General features: G+C 45.1%; 1 protein-coding gene across 19 annotated transcripts in view; it reads right to left on the reverse strand.

Annotated features, from left to right (window-relative positions):
• The window catches only part of PCDH15 (protocadherin related 15), a 684600-nt gene that overhangs the window by 12463 nt on the left and 652847 nt on the right, over window positions 1–19290 (reverse strand). For 8 of the 19 annotated variants that reach the window (XM_032115574.1, XM_032115575.1, XM_032115582.1 and 5 more), the window contains 6 exons: window positions 16800–16976; window positions 11292–11510; window positions 9320–9328; window positions 8323–8433; window positions 6412–6417; window positions 1242–3825 (listed from right to left, as the gene is read on the reverse strand). In XM_032115574.1, the coding sequence (XP_031971465.1) occupies window positions 2367–3825; window positions 6412–6417; window positions 8323–8433; window positions 9320–9328; window positions 11292–11510; window positions 16800–16976 (1981 nt within the window). In that variant the 3' untranslated portion in view covers window positions 1242–2366. The other 11 variants (XM_032115593.1, XM_032115587.1, XM_032115591.1 and 8 more) reach the window with 7 other exon arrangements.

A 19290-nucleotide genomic window follows, 5' to 3' on the forward strand; every position in this document is an offset into this window, starting at 1 on the left:
AGACATCTCAGTGGGACAGAACTCCCCTGGTACAGCCTCTTTCCTCTTTCCCAGTCTAATAAAATTCATTTTGTTAACAAAGACTATTAAAAAAGCCAGCAGGAGAACAAAGATTGTGTTATATCCAGACAAAATGAAGCCAGTTTTGTAAAGTTTTCAACTTCATCAAGATTTCCAGAAGGAGAAAGTAAATGTTGCTCATCAGTAAAGAGCTGATGCCATGACCCCCTCCCAGACCCTTCTGAAACAATGAAATTTAATATTTAAAGTGGAGCTTCTGTGTGATGGCCACTCTTTCTTCTTAAGGAACATCCCAAATAATTGTAGCCAAACTGGACTGTTGGAGTTTATGCTGTGAATGACTCGACAGCTCCACTTCTGCTGTGTGACCTTACAGACCACAAAATCACATCTTATTTGTGTCATATTTCACTGGGGATGTAAAGAGCTGCACAACAGCAGCTCTTTACAAGCTCTAATGTGGGACTTGGGCACTTCAATTTTAATTTCTGACTTTGGGGTTGATCCACTCTGAACATGAGCAGCCTGATACTTTTTCATGCCCATCTCTGCCCTCTTCCCACTGTCCCCTTGCCAGGAGCATGGCCGGGACACAGAGGGAAACATTTAAATCATATTCCCACTCTGGCTCTTCAATTCTAACAATTCTCTACCTAATAGGTGCTGAGCTTTGGGAAATTGATTGTAACACTGCAGTCGTGCCACCCTTGGAGAACTGAGCACCAAAACTGTGCACATCCCATAAATGACACAGATTCTGTTACAGAAAAAATAGGATGGATAATCCCTGCCCTTACACGTTTAGCTACTCCTACACCTACCTTGATCCTACAGCCTAGCCCAACAAGGGTTTTAAGTAAAGGAAAATTCTAATGGATCAGCAGAAATTGTGGGATGGAGTTCATGGAGTTTGGCACTGGGGCAAAAAGTGAGGAACTACCTTGAGCAACTTCTGACTGAAGCATCCACGCATGTCCTAACTGCAGACTTCAATAAAAACAGGAGAAAAGAGAAAAAGCCAAGCACCATGGAAATGCTGAGTCTGATAAAAAGCCTGACAAAGAATTTGTTACCTTTGTGCTCAGAATTGCAACACTGATACCGAACTGGCATTTTAGTTTTGCTTCATTAGGTAATATCTGCCTTTCCCAACATGGTTTTCAAAGTTTTCATCTTAAACTTTTCAGATTTTGGTAAAGGACTGAAAGGAAACTTGAAAGTTGAACCAAGCATTTAAATACCCAAACTGCCTTTACTTACCATTTTTTCAAAGGACAATCTAATTTACTTTACATAAACATTTATAATCGACATATTTTATGTAAAGATCTGATTTAGATGCCTGTGAGCAAAAAAGTTGGTAAGTAAATCCACATTGCGTGGATTTTTACAAGCACTTGGAAAACCTTCACCTGGTGATACTAATCAGAGTGACTTTATTACAGTTTAATTGAGATGTTTCAGCTCGTGACAGACCAGCATGGAAATTAAAGAGAGACAGCAACAACATGCACATGCACAATCATAAAAAACAAACAACAAATGCTTTGTACATGAAAGGAATTTACAAAATAAAAACTTTTCACATGCAGTTAGAGTATATAAAAAAAAATGCAATGGAAGGCAGAAGATGAAGAACAGGAGTGGGGACACAGCCACGTTTGCTGAGAAACAAAAGCAAACCCTTCTTCTCACTGGACATAGGAACTGAGCTGCCAGAAAACGTCAGCAGAGCAGAGCCCCCAGAATAGGGAGATGCAGTATGGAATTATGGAATGCCTGGCTTGCAAGGGACCTTAAAGCTCATCCCATGGCCAGGGCCACCATCCCAGGTTGCTCAAGGCCCACCCAATAACCCGGCTCACCGAAGCTGAGCCTGCTGCTCCCAGGCCTTCCTTGCTTTGACACCCAATGTGCGGCAGAAGATTCCTTCCAGGTGGGGCATTTTATGGGCATAGCAAGAGATTCCAATCACAGCTACAGGAAAATCTTACTGATGTTACCTACAGTGAAGGCTGCTTAAAGAAGTATCAAGCCCACTGCCATCTATGCCCCAACTTTGGGTGAAAATGGACAGTTTTCCCCAAGAACTTCCAGTAAACAGACTAAGAACCAGCAAGATGTAGTTCTGAGAAAACGACTTGGAGAGTTATATTTTATAGCACAAATTTTTGAGTGAACGGCAAAGACAACGTCTCTCCATTTAGGATCGGGAGTGGGGAAGTCATGGTGCACAGCAGAAAAAGGGGGAAAAGTCGGGATTCCTGGAGAGTCTGAGGCAGATACCGTGTGCTGCATTAGAGTCCTCCCACTCAAAGAAAGCAGGGAACATCCACCCATGAGCATTACAGAGCTGTAGACTGTGAGGGGAAGCGTTTCTCCAGCTCCTCCACAACACAGCTCAAGTTCCCGTTCTGCTGGTTGTGCTCGGCTGCGGCTTCTGGAGTCGGGAGCTCTGGGCTCGGGGCTGGTTTGAGCTTGGGGACGTGCTTGGGCAGCAGGTGGTTCTTGTCTATTTGGCTGTACATGTTGGCCACCGACTTCTCAATGGCGGCCAAATTCTGAATGTTTTTAAGAATTCCTTTGAGCTCCCTGCGGGGAGGAGGCTCTGGCACTGCGGCCGGGGCGGGGACAGCTGGCTGTTTGGCAGGGGATTTGGAATGCTTGGCAGGGGACAGCAGCTGCGTGCTAAGAGGAGATGGAGTGGAAGAAGAAGAAGAAGAAGAAGAAGGAGGAGGAGAAGAAGAAGAAGAAGGAGGAGGAGGAGGAGGAGGAGGAAGAGAAACTGGAGGTGGAGGCGGAGGATGTGGTGGCAACAGAGGAGGGGATGGAGGTGGTGGTGGCAGTGGAGGTGGCAGCTGTGGAGGTGGAGGTGGGGGAATTTTAGGTGGGTCTGGAATGCTTTCTACAACTTCTTTGGTCTGAGGAGCTAGAAAACTTTGGCAAAGTGGTTTCTTTATCCTAGAAGATGGAGGAGTTGGTTTGCGAGTCGGTGGAGGAGAATGTTCTTCAGGGCCGTCGTGGTGAGTGACGATTACAGCGGGGACCACGGCAGTCTCCGCTTCAACTCCTTCAGCACAAGGCGTTGGAGAGGACACAGGCGAGGAGCGAAGGCGGGGAGAAGCCACCACACTTTTGGGAGACTGCTCTGGCGCATTCTCTCCCTCCTGGACACTGGCGCTGTGTGTGGGCGACCGCGTGGATTTCACTTCGGGAGACCTCACTTGCTTCATTTCCTGCAGCGCCTCGAACTGCCTCGCCTTCTCCTTCACAGTCAGCTTGGGGCTACTGATCCTTTGGAAGAGTGGACTGCTGACATCGTCACTGCTATCCGGATTTTCAGCTCCTTCCTCCTTGGCCGTGAGTCTCTGCTGCTGCCACTGGATGGGGTCCATGATAACCGGCCTACCCAGGGACCCCTGCGTGTGTCTCCTGGTCAGGTGAGTGGGCACTGTCCACGCCCGGTAGCTGCCCCCTAAAGAGGCCTCTCTCCAGACCAGTCTCGAAGGAGAAAGAGTATCTAAAGCATTGTTCCTTTTCCATAGGAACCCTGCGGCAGCGGGGCTTTGAGGGGGACCTTCCATGTACAACGGGTTTCGGGTCCTTAGCGGGTTCTCATCGGACAAAAAAGTGATGTTACTCGAGGATTTGGGGAGGTTATTGTTCAGGGATCCATTGATACTGGATTGCTTGTGAGCCTCTATAGCACGGGAAGCAAAGCTGCTTATAACTCTCTGTCGGTCTCCTTCTTCTAAGACTGACTTTTTTCCCCTGCTTTGTTGGAAATGGTAGAGAAGAAAAAGACTTGAAAGAAAAGAAGATAATCACATGTGAGGAAACATGCATGGACATAGGTACTTATGAGAGAGAGAAAAAAAGAACTTATGACATGAAGCAGAGCCATTAAATCACTTCTAGCAAGCTACAACCCAACAGAAGGAGCGCATCTACTACTGGGCAAGACATTTACTTTTGCATCTTCTTTAAGGGGGAAGGAAGGAAAATTAAAACAAGCTGCCGCTTGTTTTAATTTGAAGCTGCGTAGCTACTTGGCAAGTTCAAAAATAAACCCAAGTCTCCTTCAAAAGACCTCTTAGAATTCCAAATTATCAGGTAATATTGTGCCCTATCCACCCAGAGACACAAAACATCCCCGAAGTATCAATATGTGAATGAATCTCATTTCTTGTGTGTCTGAATTTCATCTCTTCACCATGTTGAACCCAGTTAAAAATCCCTGTGGTTGGGTTACATCAAATTTCTACACCAAAAGTAGGAGGTGTCACCACTTTCTGGACTTCACCTGTCACCTCCCAGTCCCTCATTAACCTCCCCCCTCAAATATTTTTAATACCACAACCTTCTGAGCAGATTTGAAAATAAACAGTATTTTAAAATGCCCCGCAGTGCCTGCTAGAAAAGTGCCCTGCGAGGCCTATTTTAAATAATGCTCACCTCAGGCTGAAATGAAACTTGTTTTTCTCTCAAACAGTGAGAAATTTAAGATTTGGGCCTGTGTCAGGCAGAGCTAAAGTACAGCATCAGTAGCAATCTCATCTACCTGCACAAATTAAAATAGCATTTAAGACTGGTTTTAGTGACTTAGAGACATCCAGGACTTTCATACAAGTTCTGACTTAAAAATCCTAAGCCTTGTCTCTACCAAAGTTTGAATTTTGGCAAAGGAATAGGAGGAAAAAAAGGAGTTTCCCATGATTCTGTGAATATTGGAAGATGAAGTTTTAGACCTCTTGGTCACATCGTTCCGTGGGTTTTGGTGGTGGTGTTTCATAGCTCAGAAAATATAACTAAATCCAAATTAATGAAAAATTAACCTCTGGTGGTTAAATATTCCCTAGCAAAACTGGAAGAGAAATTTAAATACCTAGAAGGAGTTAATTGAGAGATCTTAATTTCCCTCTAAGTTATTTAAGATGTAAAAGTCCCCTGAGGGTCTGTATTTCGTAACAAAACACTTTTGTTTCGTGACTTTTGTTTTTTGTTTTGATCAGGGGACCACCCAGGCAGGGAACCCCCAGCTTCCTAATGGTCCAGGGAGCCAGGAGGACTGGAATTCCTGTACAGAATCCAGGGATCATTCTCCCATTTGCAAAAAAACACCCAGCAGAGCTCCACGGAGTGAATAAACTCTCCCCAGGCACTGCAGTTTGCCAGAGCTGAGTGTGCCTAAGGCTTCCTCTGGGCAGAATGAATACAAATAATTAACTTTACACTAATTAGAGAATCCCAGCAGGGTGTGGATTGGAAAGGACCTTAAAGATGACCTAGCTCCAACCCCCTGCCATGGGCAGGGACACCTTCCACTGTCCCAGGCTGCTCCAAGCCCCAATGTCCAGCCTGGCCTTGGGCACTGCCAGGGATCCAGGGGCAGCCCCAGCTGCTCTGGGCACCCTGTGCCAGGGCCTGCCCACCCTCCCAGGGAACAATTCCTGCCCAATATCCCATCCATCCCTGCCCTCTGGCACTGGGAAGCCATTCCCCTTTGTTCTGGCCCTCCATCCCTTGGAAATGGTCTCTCTGTGTTTCCTGTAGCTCCTTCAGGCACTGGAAGGCCCCAGTGAGGTCACCCCAGAGCTTCTCCTCTCCAGGCTGAACAATCCCAGCTCTCCCAGCCTTTCCTCCCAGCAGAGCTGCTCCATCCCTCTGATCATCCTGGAGCTCTGGATGCTCTCTCCAGCAGCTCCAGGTCCTGCCTGTGCTGGGCCCCTGAGCTATAAAGTGACTCTGAATTCTGCAGCAGCCACCTTTGAGGTCAGCCAAGCACTGCACCTACTGAGAGGAGAGAGCAGCAGCGACTCTGAACTTGAAGGAGCCTCTCCAGCAGAAGGCTCATGCAAGGTGCCACCACCTTTCTGCCACTGGAGCAGATTATTTCAAAAGCTCCTCAGCTCCTTCCTCACTCCACATGAGGCCTCCAAGAGCTGAGGTGACCCCACAATGTTTTTCTGTTTGTGTGAAGATGTTTCAATCACTGAGGAGCAGTGAGTTCTGTTTCTGTGAACTCAAAGACTCTACAGGTCTTGCATGGCACTGGAATTAACAGCCAAGGAAGGTTTAAATTCAGCCATAAATCCATGAACTCCCAGCAAACTTCTGTTCATGCACTCAGTGTTGCTTTGGCTTTTTTTGACCCTTTGGCTTTAGAAATAATGCCCTTCAAGTTCAGCAATCGCCCTTCCTCTGTCTACTTCCAAGAAGAGGGATAAAGAAGCACAGAAGTATTTGAACTTCCCAGTAAATGTCTTTCCTGCTCAATGGACAAATAAAACATGAGCTTCACCTTGCAAGGTTGGATGGGAATCGCTGGAAGGAAAATTAACTAATTTCTACCAGCTACAAATATTAAGACAATGAAAGAAGCTTACTTACTGATGCCTATGGATCCAAAGACAGGGAAAAATGAAAATGAGACAAGGCAGATTTAAAACTAAAGAGCTTTGCTCCATTTCATTTGCCATAAACACCAAAGAAAGCAAACAAGACACTGCAAATGAAAGATGGCAGACTTAGGAAAACTAAAACAGGGAATATTGTACTAAAACTCATGAAAAATGGCAATAAAAGATTTTTCCCAAATGCGAATTTCCTAAGGTATACCTGTGCCCTGCAGTAAAGTATTTAACGGGCAAGAAAGAAGAGAAAACTTTTAAAGAAAAAGTTAATTTGTAATTGTATTTATTGAAGGCTGTTATTTTCTTTAAAATCCTATGGATTTTGATTTATCTTTGAAGGATCTTTGTGTTTAATCAGTTCCTCAGCATGATGAATAAGCCTTGGTTGTACGCAAAGACATCTGAGAGAAAATATTCCAACTACAGCACCTTTTTTGGTGCAACAAAGACTATTTTTTGTCCAAATTTACATAAAGCTAAGCCTCAAAGTCAACACTGCAGATCTGGGAACTGGCACCTCTTTGGGGCAGTACTAAACCCCAAAAAAACCTTTGCAGATAAAGCACAATGAGGCTTTTTCTGGGTTTAGCAGAAATTTGGTTTAGTGTTAAAAAAAAAAAGTGAATTTTACCCTGCATAAGGGTACAGATGTAACTCACAAACAGAAGTGTTCCCATTCCAAAAAACTTTACTCCACACATTTTCCCTCCCTTCTTGCCCAAGCATAACTTGACAAAGGCAAAAGGCAAAAATTCAGCCCTTGGGAGAAGCTGTTCCTGCTCCCAGCATTTTTCAGCCCCCTATTTATCCAGAAAAGCTCAAGCCCTGGAATTATTCCACATGCAGAGACTGCACCCAGTTGTCCAAGAGTTAAAGCCTTCTCATGGACCTGTGACATTTTATAAACTCCAGCACAGCAGGTGGAAAATTTCAACTTCTGTGGCAAAACGAATGATGATTGAAAACAGAGCAATCCTCACTTCCACCACCCATTCATTCCCTACCTGCTCCAAGTATTATTAAAGCTGGGCTCGTCAGCGTTCCTCAGTTTTCAAGTATAAACAGAGCTGAAGTGTGGCAAAGCCTATCAACACCCCCCCCAGTATCAGACAAATAATAATTGGCTGGAATATTTTCCTACTGCGAGTTAAATTGTTGTTGGAGTCCATCAACTTCAGGTTTACAGAGGCATGAAAAGGGAGCCAGCCTTGCAAGATTATTATTTTATGAGCATGTAAGAGGTAAAAGATGCATTTAGTGAGCTGCCAGGGGCTTCTCTGCCTTGATAGTTCCTTTAATTTCAGTATTTGAACAGGTTAAATCTAGAACAAAAAACCCCCCAACAAACCGAACACTTCTTACTACAGGAAATGGGGAATTTGGGGCAGCAGTTTTCAGGGAATTATCATTTTGTATGTGTGCAATGGACAAGAATGAATTTTATTGGATGTGTTTACTCAACAGCTTTGGAAAATATGGAGTGCTGGCCTGGATGTGCCAAGGAATCCAAGCCTGGCAGCAATGACCTGCTGTAGGATCTTGCTCTTAGGAAAACCATCTGGTGAGACCTTTTTGCCCACCTGAAGCCTTTTAAAGGTTCCGCCATGCACTACAAGACGATTAAATTGGGTTTTTCCCTCCATCCAGGGTCAGCCTATTTCTTTTTCTGGATGTTGGAGAAGCCCAAGCAGCTGGGGAATGAAGAAAAGCCTTTTGCACAGAGACTGCATGAAGCGATTTCATAGAATCCCAGAATCCCAGAACAGTTTGGATTGGGAGGGACCTTAAAGCCCATCTCATTCCACCCTCTGCCATGAGCAGGGACACCTCCCACTATGCCAGGTTGCCCTGGCAGTGCTTTTCTGGATGGATCTCAAGGAATACTCACATGGTGCTGTCTCCAAGCTCCTCATAGAGGTTGTTGGCCGCGGCTCCAGCCGGTTTTCCTGCGGGCAGAGCCATCTGGATCCTCGCAGTCTTGGCACACTCAGCCTGGCGCCTTTGGAGAGCCACGGGAGGAAGGAGAAACACCCATCAGAACACCCCAAAACATGCCCCCAGTAAAGCCAAAATGTGAAGTTTTCTACGTTCTTGCCCTGCAGTTTATCCCTGGATTTTGTCTTCATCGAAGTAGTAACGTGATCATCTTCTCCTGGATTTTTCAGCTCCCTGTTCTGTTTTGGTGGAATCCCAGAGCTTCCCAGTTCCCAGAATGGTTTGGGTTGGAAAGGACCTCAAAGCCCATGCAGTGCCACCCCTGCCATGGGCAGGGACACCTTCCACTGTCCCAGGCTGCTCCAAGCCCCAGTGTCCAGCCTGGCCTTGGACACTGCCAGGGATTCAGGGGCAGCCCCAGCTGCTCTGGGCACCCTGTGCCAGGGCCTGCCCACCCTGCCAGGGAACAATTCCTTCCCAAGATCCCATCCAAACCTACTCTCTTTCAGTTTGATGCCACTCCCCCTTGCCCACTCACAGCTCCTTTTTCTTAATGGAGTTGGCTGGGAAATTTCTGTTCAATGAACAGTTTTTCCTGAAAAAAGTCCTTTTTTTTGTTTGTTTGTTTGGGGTCTTTTTGGGTTTTTTTTTTGTTTGTTTGTCTGGGTGTTTTTTTTTTTTTTTTAATAAATTTCTGTTCTCTGTCCAGAAAACAAAGCTCCTCGTGTGGGGAGCACCACCAGGGTGATGTGACTGATCTACCCCAATGACACTGAGTAGCCACAGAAATAAATCACTTCTAAACTCATCACACCAAGAGTTCAGGAGCAAATTGGAAATAGAAATTTAGAAATTAAAAAAACCCCCCTATATTTAATATATTTTGAGAATAAAATTTGTCAGTACTCCTATGGAAGCTGGAAGAAACAAAGCTGGAAATGAATACTTACTCTTTGAATCTGTTTGGTTGCAAAAAAGGAGATAAAAAGGAAGGTTAAATAAATTCTGCTGGCAACAACTGCCCACAACAGTGACTCTAACAGGAGTAATAAACTACAGGCTACTTAATTATTCCACACATCAAATTCCAGAATTAATGACTTGTTTAAAGAATCAGAACTTCCAGAGCTGAACAGCGTTTGGCTGCTACTTTTGATCCCATGGAAACAATTCTGTAGTCAGCAGAAATACGAATTACAGCAGGGAAAGAAAACAAGTCATGAAAACATGAATATTCTCCTGTCCTTTCTTAAGCAGGTGCATTTTTATACTTGTTTCTTGGTATTTCATTATTTTATATATAATGATATAAATACTACAATTGCTATTTTCTTTATATTTTCCCATTTTAGCACCTTTAAAAAATGTATAGAAAATAATGGAGGAGTATTATTTTTGGTTCTTACTTAGAAGATGCCATTCTTTTGTGACTAGTAAATAATAAATAATTTATAAGTACCTTGCAGGGTTGTGCTGGATACTGGATTTCAAAGGAATTATTTTTAGATTTTTTTACTAAAAAATATTTTAGGAAAAACACTGAGATTCCTTTGGAAAAGGAGTGAAAAAGGCTGCAATGCAAAAACAAACCATAAGGCTCAGGATTTTAATTTAACTCCAAAATTCCTTTCATTTTCTTTGGCACTCTCCAAATACAATTTATTCACAATGGGCTGCCATAAATCCCACTCCAAGTCAGATTTCTAGGTGGGAAAAATGGGATTTTTGGATGAAATGAATTTAGGCAGATTCCTGAGAGCTCCTAAAAGGGATTGATGATGTTTGGATGCCAAGGAAAAATGGGGCTGTTCATTTCTGTAAGGAATCTGCAATTTGGATAACAGCCACCAAGGAATTGCAGGATGAACAGGCTGATGGAAGCAAATTTTCCATAGAATTCTGGGAGAGGAAGAGCAGTTTGGGAATGATCTGCCTTTCCAATGGTGCAAAGGTTGGTCAAGCTCTGCCAAACTTCTTTAAATGGCATTTTCCCCTTGACCCAAACTCGAGAAATGGGGATATGAATATAACAATGAATTAAAGAAGAAATCCGCAAAGAAATGGATTCTAATAAATAATAACTCTATGAATAAATAATAAATCTAATGAATAATAAATCTATGAATATGAATATAATGTATATGGAAATTTATGAATATAATCTTTAATTAGAGAAAAAATTACGAATATATTTTAAAATAAATACATAAATAAATAAATAAACATGGAGCTTTTAAGTCCAAATGCACTGATTTTAAATATGAGTGGACCTGAAAATTTTAGTGGAGAGAAGCTTGTTGGAGACGTTGATTTGAATTAATTTATCAGCCAATTACTTGACCCTCTTCAGTGTGTAAGAGGCAAGAGGAAATATCAAGAAAGATCTCTGATGTTGCCCTAAAATGGCAGAAAACCAACTCTCCAGGAAACATTTGCAATTAAGAAGCTCAGGAAAAAATATTTTAGGATTTAAGCAAAAACATTGGGATGCTCTAATTTGATTTTTGATTCATTTCTTGAAACAGCACCTTTTTCCCCTATATTTTTTTTCTTTTTGGCATGGAATTCGGCTCTGAATCCTCACTTTTGTGTCAAACACCTGGGTTCTGAGCTGGTGTTTTGGCACAAAAATCCTGTGCCTGGTTGGGAAGTCCAGGAGGCACTTCCCGTGGATTTTCTGTGTTTGTGTTCATCACGCCAAGCATTGAGCAACCCTTGTGGTGAGAAGGGGATTAAACCCAGAAACTGATTTATATAATAGAAATATAGATAATACATACAAAATACTACAGAAATAGGCAATAATAAATAGAAATTAACCTCGCGATGAAGGATAATCGTTGAAGCGGCTCTGCTACGAAACGCAGCATCTCTCCTCCAAGGTTACAACCCCTGGGAGAGGAGAAAGAGGAGGGTACTCACTGCTTGTAGCTGACCATGACGATGAGGATGGCTGGCATGCAGCACAGGATGATGATGACAGCCAGGGCCAGCAGTGCCCCCTCTGTGTAGCCCACGGCCTGCGCCTGCTTCTTCACGTTGGCCACCACGTCCGGCGTGCGGATCTCCAGGATTCGCCCGCCCTGGCCCAGGTAGGGCTGGAACTCCTTGTTGATATCCAGCAGTTTGCCATCCAGGAACCTTCAATGGCACAAAACCACCCCACTATTAGGGCCAAGTTCATGAAGAGAGTTTTAATTACGGTGGGTTAACAGCCCAATAAAGCACACACATCGTCTTTGTGGGCTTTGGAATAGTGGCAATTCCCTGTAACCCGGTGCCAGGGACAATTCCCACGTACTTAACACCAGGACGCAGTTTTAACCCTGAAAAGGAGCTCTCAGCTGAGCTTATCCTGATTTCCAGTGGCAGAAACTCCTTGGTGACATCACTTTGTGCTCTTTGTGCCTTTCCTTCTCTGCTCTGATCCCGAGGATCAACCAACCCTTCCTGGACACATGCCTAAGGACCACTCTGCCCTAAAGATCACCTTGGTCTTGCCCAGGGCAAGAACTCATCCCTGGAAGAGTTCAAAACACCTGTGGTTGGGGCACTTGGGGACATGGGTCAGTGGTGGCCCTGATGGTGCTGGGGGAATGTTGGATTCGATGACCTCGGATGTCTTTTCCACCCTTAATGACTCTATGATTGCTGTTACACTAAAATCAGGCAATTTGTAGAGGATTTGGTCAGCTCCTTAGGGAAATTCTTTGGCTGGCTGGAGAAAAAATACATTGGCCAAGGCTTTAACTTCCGAAGGAAAATAAAATCCTTGGATGACTCCAGAAGTGAGGATTTAGTGTCTCACAAGCTGCCCACCTCTAAAGACCAACGCAGGAGATGTGTTAGGATGGAGGATCCTAAAAGCTGGGAGCTATAGCAAAATTCCAGATCCTTGCTTATACAGGGGTTCTCCTGGAGAAAGATGAGGGGGAAAAAACTCCAGAAAACTTCAAATAAAAAACAGCAAGAAAAAAATTCCGTATTTTTGTGTATAAACTCTGAATGTCTAAAGAGAGCCTGAGATAGATTTGATTTCCTTACTCTGATCATGAGACAGAAATTCCACTCCTCAATGATCCTTTCTTCAAGGGTGCTAATTTCTTATAATCGACTTCCCCTCAGATTGATTTCCTGATAAATTCTCGTAGCATTTCTTGTCCCTATTTTTTTTTGGAATTCTGGGGAGAATCCACTCTGCTCTGGGTGTGCAGTGGATGAACTGGATCTCATCACAAGCAGAAGAGCTCGTCCTGAATGATGAATTTGGGCTGGTTCCATGATACTGAGGGCAAAGAGGCTGCTCACCCCCACCCTCACAAAGGTGTCTGGAAGAATAATTCCCATTCCTGATGTCTTCCACAAACCTTTTCCTCGGTATGTGAGAAAAAATCCCTTTTCCAACCTAACTGATGGCATAAAGTGAATACAAACATTCTTCTGCTGCTCACTAGATGTCACTGGTGCATGTCCCATGTCCTTTGAGCTGGCAGAAGCCTTCCCAACAGGACAGCATAAAATCCCTGGGTGATTTTAACCATCTCTCCGTTGAAATTCTGCTGGCATTTTCCTGACAAACCCTTTTTTTACAGGTTCGTAACTCAGCCGTGAGCATTTGTGCTCTTTGTGGATGATGGAACCTGACACGTGCAGGAGCTTCACACAGTTTCTTTTTAACAGGGGACATTTTCCATGTAATTTATGCAGGAGGAATTTCCTGGATTCAACTGGTTTTTATGCTCCAATAAATCAAAGCCTCTTCCCTAGAAAAGATAGGAAAGGAGTCTGAACGTTCCAGTCTGGGAAATTATCTGAGTGGCCTCTGTGTCTTTTAGGGGTTTGTGGGAGAGAGAGGAAATAGTGAAGTAGAGGTACTATTCAGATCCATTTTTGGGGTGTAATCAAACAGATTTGGAGGAAAAATCAGATGAGGAGCAGCTGAGGGAGCTGGGAAAGGGGCTGAGCCTGGAGCAAAGGAGGCTCAGGGGGGACCTTGTGGCTCTGCACAAGTCCCTGACAGGAGGGGGCAGCCGGGGGGGTCGGGCTCTGCTGCCAGGGAACAGGGACAGGACAAGGGGAAAGGGCCTCAGGCTGGGCCAGGGGAGGCTCAGCTTGGACAGCAGCAGGAATTTCTGCATGGAAAGGGTGCTCAGGCCTTGGCAGGGGCTGCCCAGGGAGCTTTGGAGTGCCCATGCCTGGAAGTCTTCCATAAATTTGTGGATGTGAGGACATGGTTTAGTGGTGGGCTTGGAAGTGCTGGGTTAAGGGTTGGACCTGAGGAGCTCAGAGGTTCTTTCCAACCTCCATGATTCTGTTTTAGGGGATCCCTGATTAATAAAAACTTCAGGTAATCAATCATAACAGTCTTAAGGAAAAACATGGATCTCTCGTTGTGTGTCAGTCCTACAAAGCAGAGGACAGGGAAATTCTGCATATCTTGAGAGACACATGGCTTTTACCCCCTGGCAGTGGCTGCTACATCCATGACCTCTAAATCATGCCTTTGTTTTCCAGCCAAACATTTTCCTGGAATTATTGTGGGATTAATACTATGGATTACAGGAGCCTCACGCTTTGGTTCAGTGGTGTTTGCTTCTCATGGTGCCAAATGTGACTCTGCTCAGCTGCTGCTGGGATGAGCTGCTGTGTCCACCTTCTTCTCCCAGCTCCAGCTGCTTTGGGTTTGGATCCCTGACTCCTGCCTGTATCCCTGCAGTTCTCCACCTGCTGCTCGACTCCATCCTCAATTTCCCCTGCATTCGACCTTCATAAATAATTGTTTTCAAACAGTGACAGGTTCACCAGAAATTGTGTGAAATCAGAGCCTCCACTCTGTTTCAGAAGCAGGAACACAGCAGGGTGTTCCCAAAAAAGCCCAGTCTGGGAAAGCCTCAGGTATCTTCCAATGTACAATCATCTGGTGAGCTGTGTGAAAATCCCAGCTGGCAGAAGTCACTAACTCTGTGCTGTTGGTCCTGGATAAACATGGAATTGTTGAACACCCGGAAAATCACCTGTGGGAATTTATCTTCCTGATTGGTAATTAAATATTTAAACCAGAAAGTTCTGTTTCTTTCAGACTTATCCACCTTTCTCCCATCACATCCAGTTCATTAAATGATCCTTTCTCCCACTGATCCCTTTTCTGTCAGATCCAGAGCAGATTCCTGGCTAGCAGAAGGGTGGTTGGGGCTCATGGCTTCCCAGTGAGGGGACAACCACTTCTGAAGTGTCCCGTGACCATGGCAGGAAGAACCCTGAGCCATCCCTCTGAAATCAAACTCCCAGGAAGGAGCTTCATCTTTTTAGGAGGTTAAAATCTTTGTAGGTTTGGGTACATCCCTGGCCCAAATCTCCTGGGGTTCTCCCACTTTACAGTGAAAACTTGGGAACTCCAGCTGCAAAACTCTGTCTCCTTACTCCAGTGAGCTGACACCCACTCACCTCCACCCTAAAGCCAGGGAGGCATTCCCTGGGATTTTGCTGATTTAAATATTTAAGAGCTTTTGAAGAGAAGAAAAAAAGCCCCTATAAAGCTGAGTGTGCAGGCCCAGGGAGCATTTTAATGAGGTTGCTTCTTAGATGATTCCCCCTTCCCTTCCTTTTGGAAAATCTGACGTTCAACCCATCTTAACTCTATTCTGCTCTGGGTACTTCATTGGACACCTGAACATCCCTAAAAAGACATTCCAGTATTTTCAAAGGGTGCCTAAATGAAGAGGGACACGTTTTTCTGGCCATGAAGAGAGTCTGCAAAGGGAAAAGTTTATTTTTCCTGGAATTCAAAGAGCCAACTGCCTCCCTGTTCAGATAACAGCTGATTTTCATATCCCAGTAATAGTGGATTTACTGAGAGCTTTCCAAAGGGAGGAGGAAAAGGGTGTCAGAATCTTGAATAAAACTGGAGAAGGACCACAGTGACTCCATTCTGGGAATGACCAATAGTGGACAAGTGACCAGAAACACCCAGAGCATCACTGAGACCTGAAAGGACTGAATGACCATGGGGATACCTAAAAACAAACACCAGGAGAAGGAAGGAGGCTCTATTGCCACCCCTCTGAAAGCTGCTATTGCTATTAATTATATTGTATATAACATTTTTATATAAAATACTCTTTTTTTTTAAATATTCCTAGTTCAGAAAAATGATGCTGGAAGACTGGAGAGGGTTCGGAGAAAACTTCAGGTGATGAAAAGAATTAAAACATAGCCCAGAGCAGAACTTCTCAGGAATACAGAGGAAGATGTGATCATGAGCCTAGACCTTGGTGGGACCCAGAAATTAAAAGCACCAATGGACGCTTTAATTTATCACCCAAAGTTATAATAAAACTGATCCTGGACAAATTAAAAATAAGAGACAAAAGGCCTAATTTTTGACCCTACAGTAACAACACCAGGCTGTAGCTGATTGGATTTTCTGGTGCAGTTGTTTTGCTGACAGGTATGTTATAAGCAGAATTACTTTGGGGAGCTCCCATACTTGCTCAGACTGACCCCAGTGACCTTTCCCAGCCTCTAAACTCTGAATATCTGCAGAGCTTTCCTACACTGTGGTTCATCTGCACTCCACCAGGAGCTCAGGAGAAGAAGCCCTTTTCCCCCTTTTCCAACCCCATTTCCCCGCAGTGGTTCACAGCCTTTTCCTGCCAGGCTGCTGAGGATGTGCTCAGCACAGAAGAGCCTGGTGGGGTTCTCACCCAGATAAAAACCAACACCAAGGTGAAACATGCAAAAAAAAAAACCTCAAAAAAGGGTTTTTGTCTTTAGAAGTAGAGCCTGATTTGCATTTTGAAGAGCCTGATCTCCTATGTGGAGGTGTACACTGGAACATGCCCCGTTGTCTGTGTTTTACACAAGGCGCAAAACATCCCTTCCCTTCCCTTCCCTTCCCTTCCCTTCCCTTCCCTTCCCTTCCCTTCCCTTCCCTTCCCTTCCCTTCCCTTCCCTTCCCTTCCCTTCCCTTCCCTTCCCTTCCCTTCCCTTCCCTTCCCTTCCCTTCCCTTCCCTTCCCTTCCCTTCCCTTCCCTTCCCTTCCCTCTCTCCCTCAGTTCCCAAAGAAAAGAAGAAAGGACTCATGCTCCAAACAGAAACTGTGGGAAGCCTGAAGGTCAACACTGCAGCATCAAAGCCTGGAGATCACACAGGACTTTTGGTACACAGGAAGGAAATTCCTTGGAGGAATTCCAGCAGGAAGCTCCTCCACAGGGTGGACAAAACCTGAATCATGTGCATTGGGACAATTTATCCCGAGGCACCAGACTGAACTAGGACATGGCCAATTCCCAAGCCATCCATAGGGGATATCCATGCAGCAGCTGCTTCTATGGATTTTCCCATTTCCATTGCGCTGAACCAGTTTCTAAGAGCAACAGATTCCCAAACAACCCATGGAAATAGAGGGGGAGTAATAAATGAAATACTCACTTAAAAAGTTCATTCCTCATGATGGCTCTGTTGGTTTGCGGGTCAATGGCGTAGACCATGAGGTCGGACTTGGTGTAATCCTCCTCGGAATATCCATCCCCAAACCTCCGTGCTCCGATGGATTCCACCACGACCGTCGCCCCCGGAATCTGGTCTTGGACGTAGCGTTCCAAAATCCTAAAGGGAAGACGGAGCCGGAAAGCTGCAGTGATTGATTCGTGGCACTGCCCACAGCCCAAATGAGGTACTGATAGGCAAAACCCCCAGGATGAGAAGGATTTTGACCTTCAGAGCACTTTTAAAAAGGAATCCCTGCTCCATAGAACCTCCGAAATGCTGAACTCCTGGGAAAAGCTCAGCAGTGCTCGGAGAGGTCTTCAGAAAATGTGTCCTTAAGTCGAGCTCTTTGTATTTATGACCCCAGTTGAGTTTTAAATGGCTCACGGGAAACACCACCTGTATTTCACACAACCCCCCCCGACACCCTTTTATTAAGTTATATGATTCCAGCACTTCCATTCCAGCCTTCCACGGGGTGCATTCCATAAATTCTCACCCAGAGAAACAACCACTTGACCGATTTTTGGTGGGATATTTCATCCGGCCCTCCGATATCACACATTTCAGGGGCTGCGATACCTGCTGCTCCAAAAGGCACCAGGTTTTACAGGCAGGAGGAAATTGGAATATTGGGCTGACAGGTTTACCACAGGAAATAAAATCAAATAAAAGCAGCAGGATTCCACAAACTGGGAAAAGAAAGGCTGATAGAATTCAGAGATAACAACAATAACAACAAAAACAACACCGCCATCCAGACTTGCTAGAGGTTGATGAGGTTTCCAACGTGGGACCAAACCAAGAAAGGTTCACTCAAAGCCCACAGGAAGTTTGATAAACAAAGGCATAAAAGCAAATATCATCAACTCTGGGCAAAAAAAGGAGGGAGAAATAAACCAGAGCATTTGGAAGTCTGAAGACTCCATCTAAACTTAGAAGAAAATATAGAATATCGTCAGAAAATCAAAAAGCAGTAGCTGAGCTGGGAGGCAAAAGCAAGGGAATAAGAGGGAATGTGCTGCCTGATCCATCCAGGATGCACGAGGGTGTGGAGGAAGACACATCTCTCACGAAAAAAGGACATCAGTGACTTTAAGAAGTTGCCTGTTTAACACAAAACATTCTGCGGTTGCTGAGGTGACATTTTTGCTGTTGTGGTTTTTTCCTGACACAAGATTTCCACCAGCTCCTGATTTTTCCAAGACTCCTGATTCACATTTGTCCAAGGAACACCTCTTCGTGTGGAAGTTTAGTGTGCCCTTAAAACTCGTTGTAAGGTTTAAAGCTTTTCTATAAGATCTTGAAAAATCCAGGTGTGTCAGAGGCAGGCCATACCCGAGGAGTGAATATATGGAATTACTGCAGAGAAAATAGGGATACAGATTGGCTGGCACGGTGCTCGTGGAGCAGTGTCCTCTGAACAAGCTCTCCTGTTGTTTGCAGATACTGAAAACTCTGCTTGTCTCTGCTCGTGGCACGCTCTGCACCAGCAGCCAAGGTGAGGACCTGTCACAAACACTTCAGCAACAATAATTCCCCCAGGGAAAACCAGACAGGACCAATCTGGGATATGGAGATTATTGTAAAACCCCACCAAACACGAAGGGAGTGTAAATGGTGAAGAAGAAACCACGACCATTCTTAGGAGGGCGTTTGGCACAAGGTCTCAGGCAGAACAAATATGGGAAGGATTTGCCTCCATAATTAGCCTTTAATCATCTTCTCTTGCTGCAGGAGGAGATGCTTTTCATGGAATCACAGAATCCCAGAATCCACCCAGTGTCCAATGCCCACCTTGTCCCCAGCCCAGAGCACTGAGTGCCACCTCCAGCCCTTCCTTGGACACCTCCAGGCATGGGCACTTCAAAGCTCCCTGGGCAGCCCCTGCCGAGGCCTGAGCACCCTTTCCATGCAGAAATTCCTGCTGCTGGCCAAGCTGAGCCTCCCCTGGTCCAGCCTGAGGCCGTTTCCCCTTGTCCTTTTCTGTTTCCTTGTACAGAACTCTTATTACACCCATGACAGAAATGCTGCATAAGGTTGGAAGGTGATAATGCAGGGTCACTTCTGGCAGAATAGGTAACAATACTGCCTTTCCTCAGAAATTCCTGGAATCCTGCGGGAATTCATTGCCTTTGAGAATATCTTTGTCTAAAATATTATTAAAACTGAAGAACAAACAGAATAGTCTGCACAAGGGCCTGGAGTGCCCAGACACAGGGAATGGCTTCCCAGTGCCAGAGGGCAGGGATGGATGGGATATTGGGAAGGAATTGTTCCCTGGGAGGGTGGGCAGGTCCTGGCACAGGGTGCCCAGAGCAGCTGGGGCTGCCCCTGGATCCCTGGCAGTCCCCAAGGTCAGGCTGGACACTGGGGCTTGGAGCAGCCTGGGACAGTGGAAGGTGTCCCCGCCCATGGCAGGGGTGGCACTGGG

This window comes from Corvus moneduloides, chromosome 8 (assembly GCF_009650955.1).
Source record: "Corvus moneduloides isolate bCorMon1 chromosome 8, bCorMon1.pri, whole genome shotgun sequence".
NCBI classification, from domain to species: domain Eukaryota; kingdom Metazoa; phylum Chordata; class Aves; order Passeriformes; family Corvidae; genus Corvus; species Corvus moneduloides.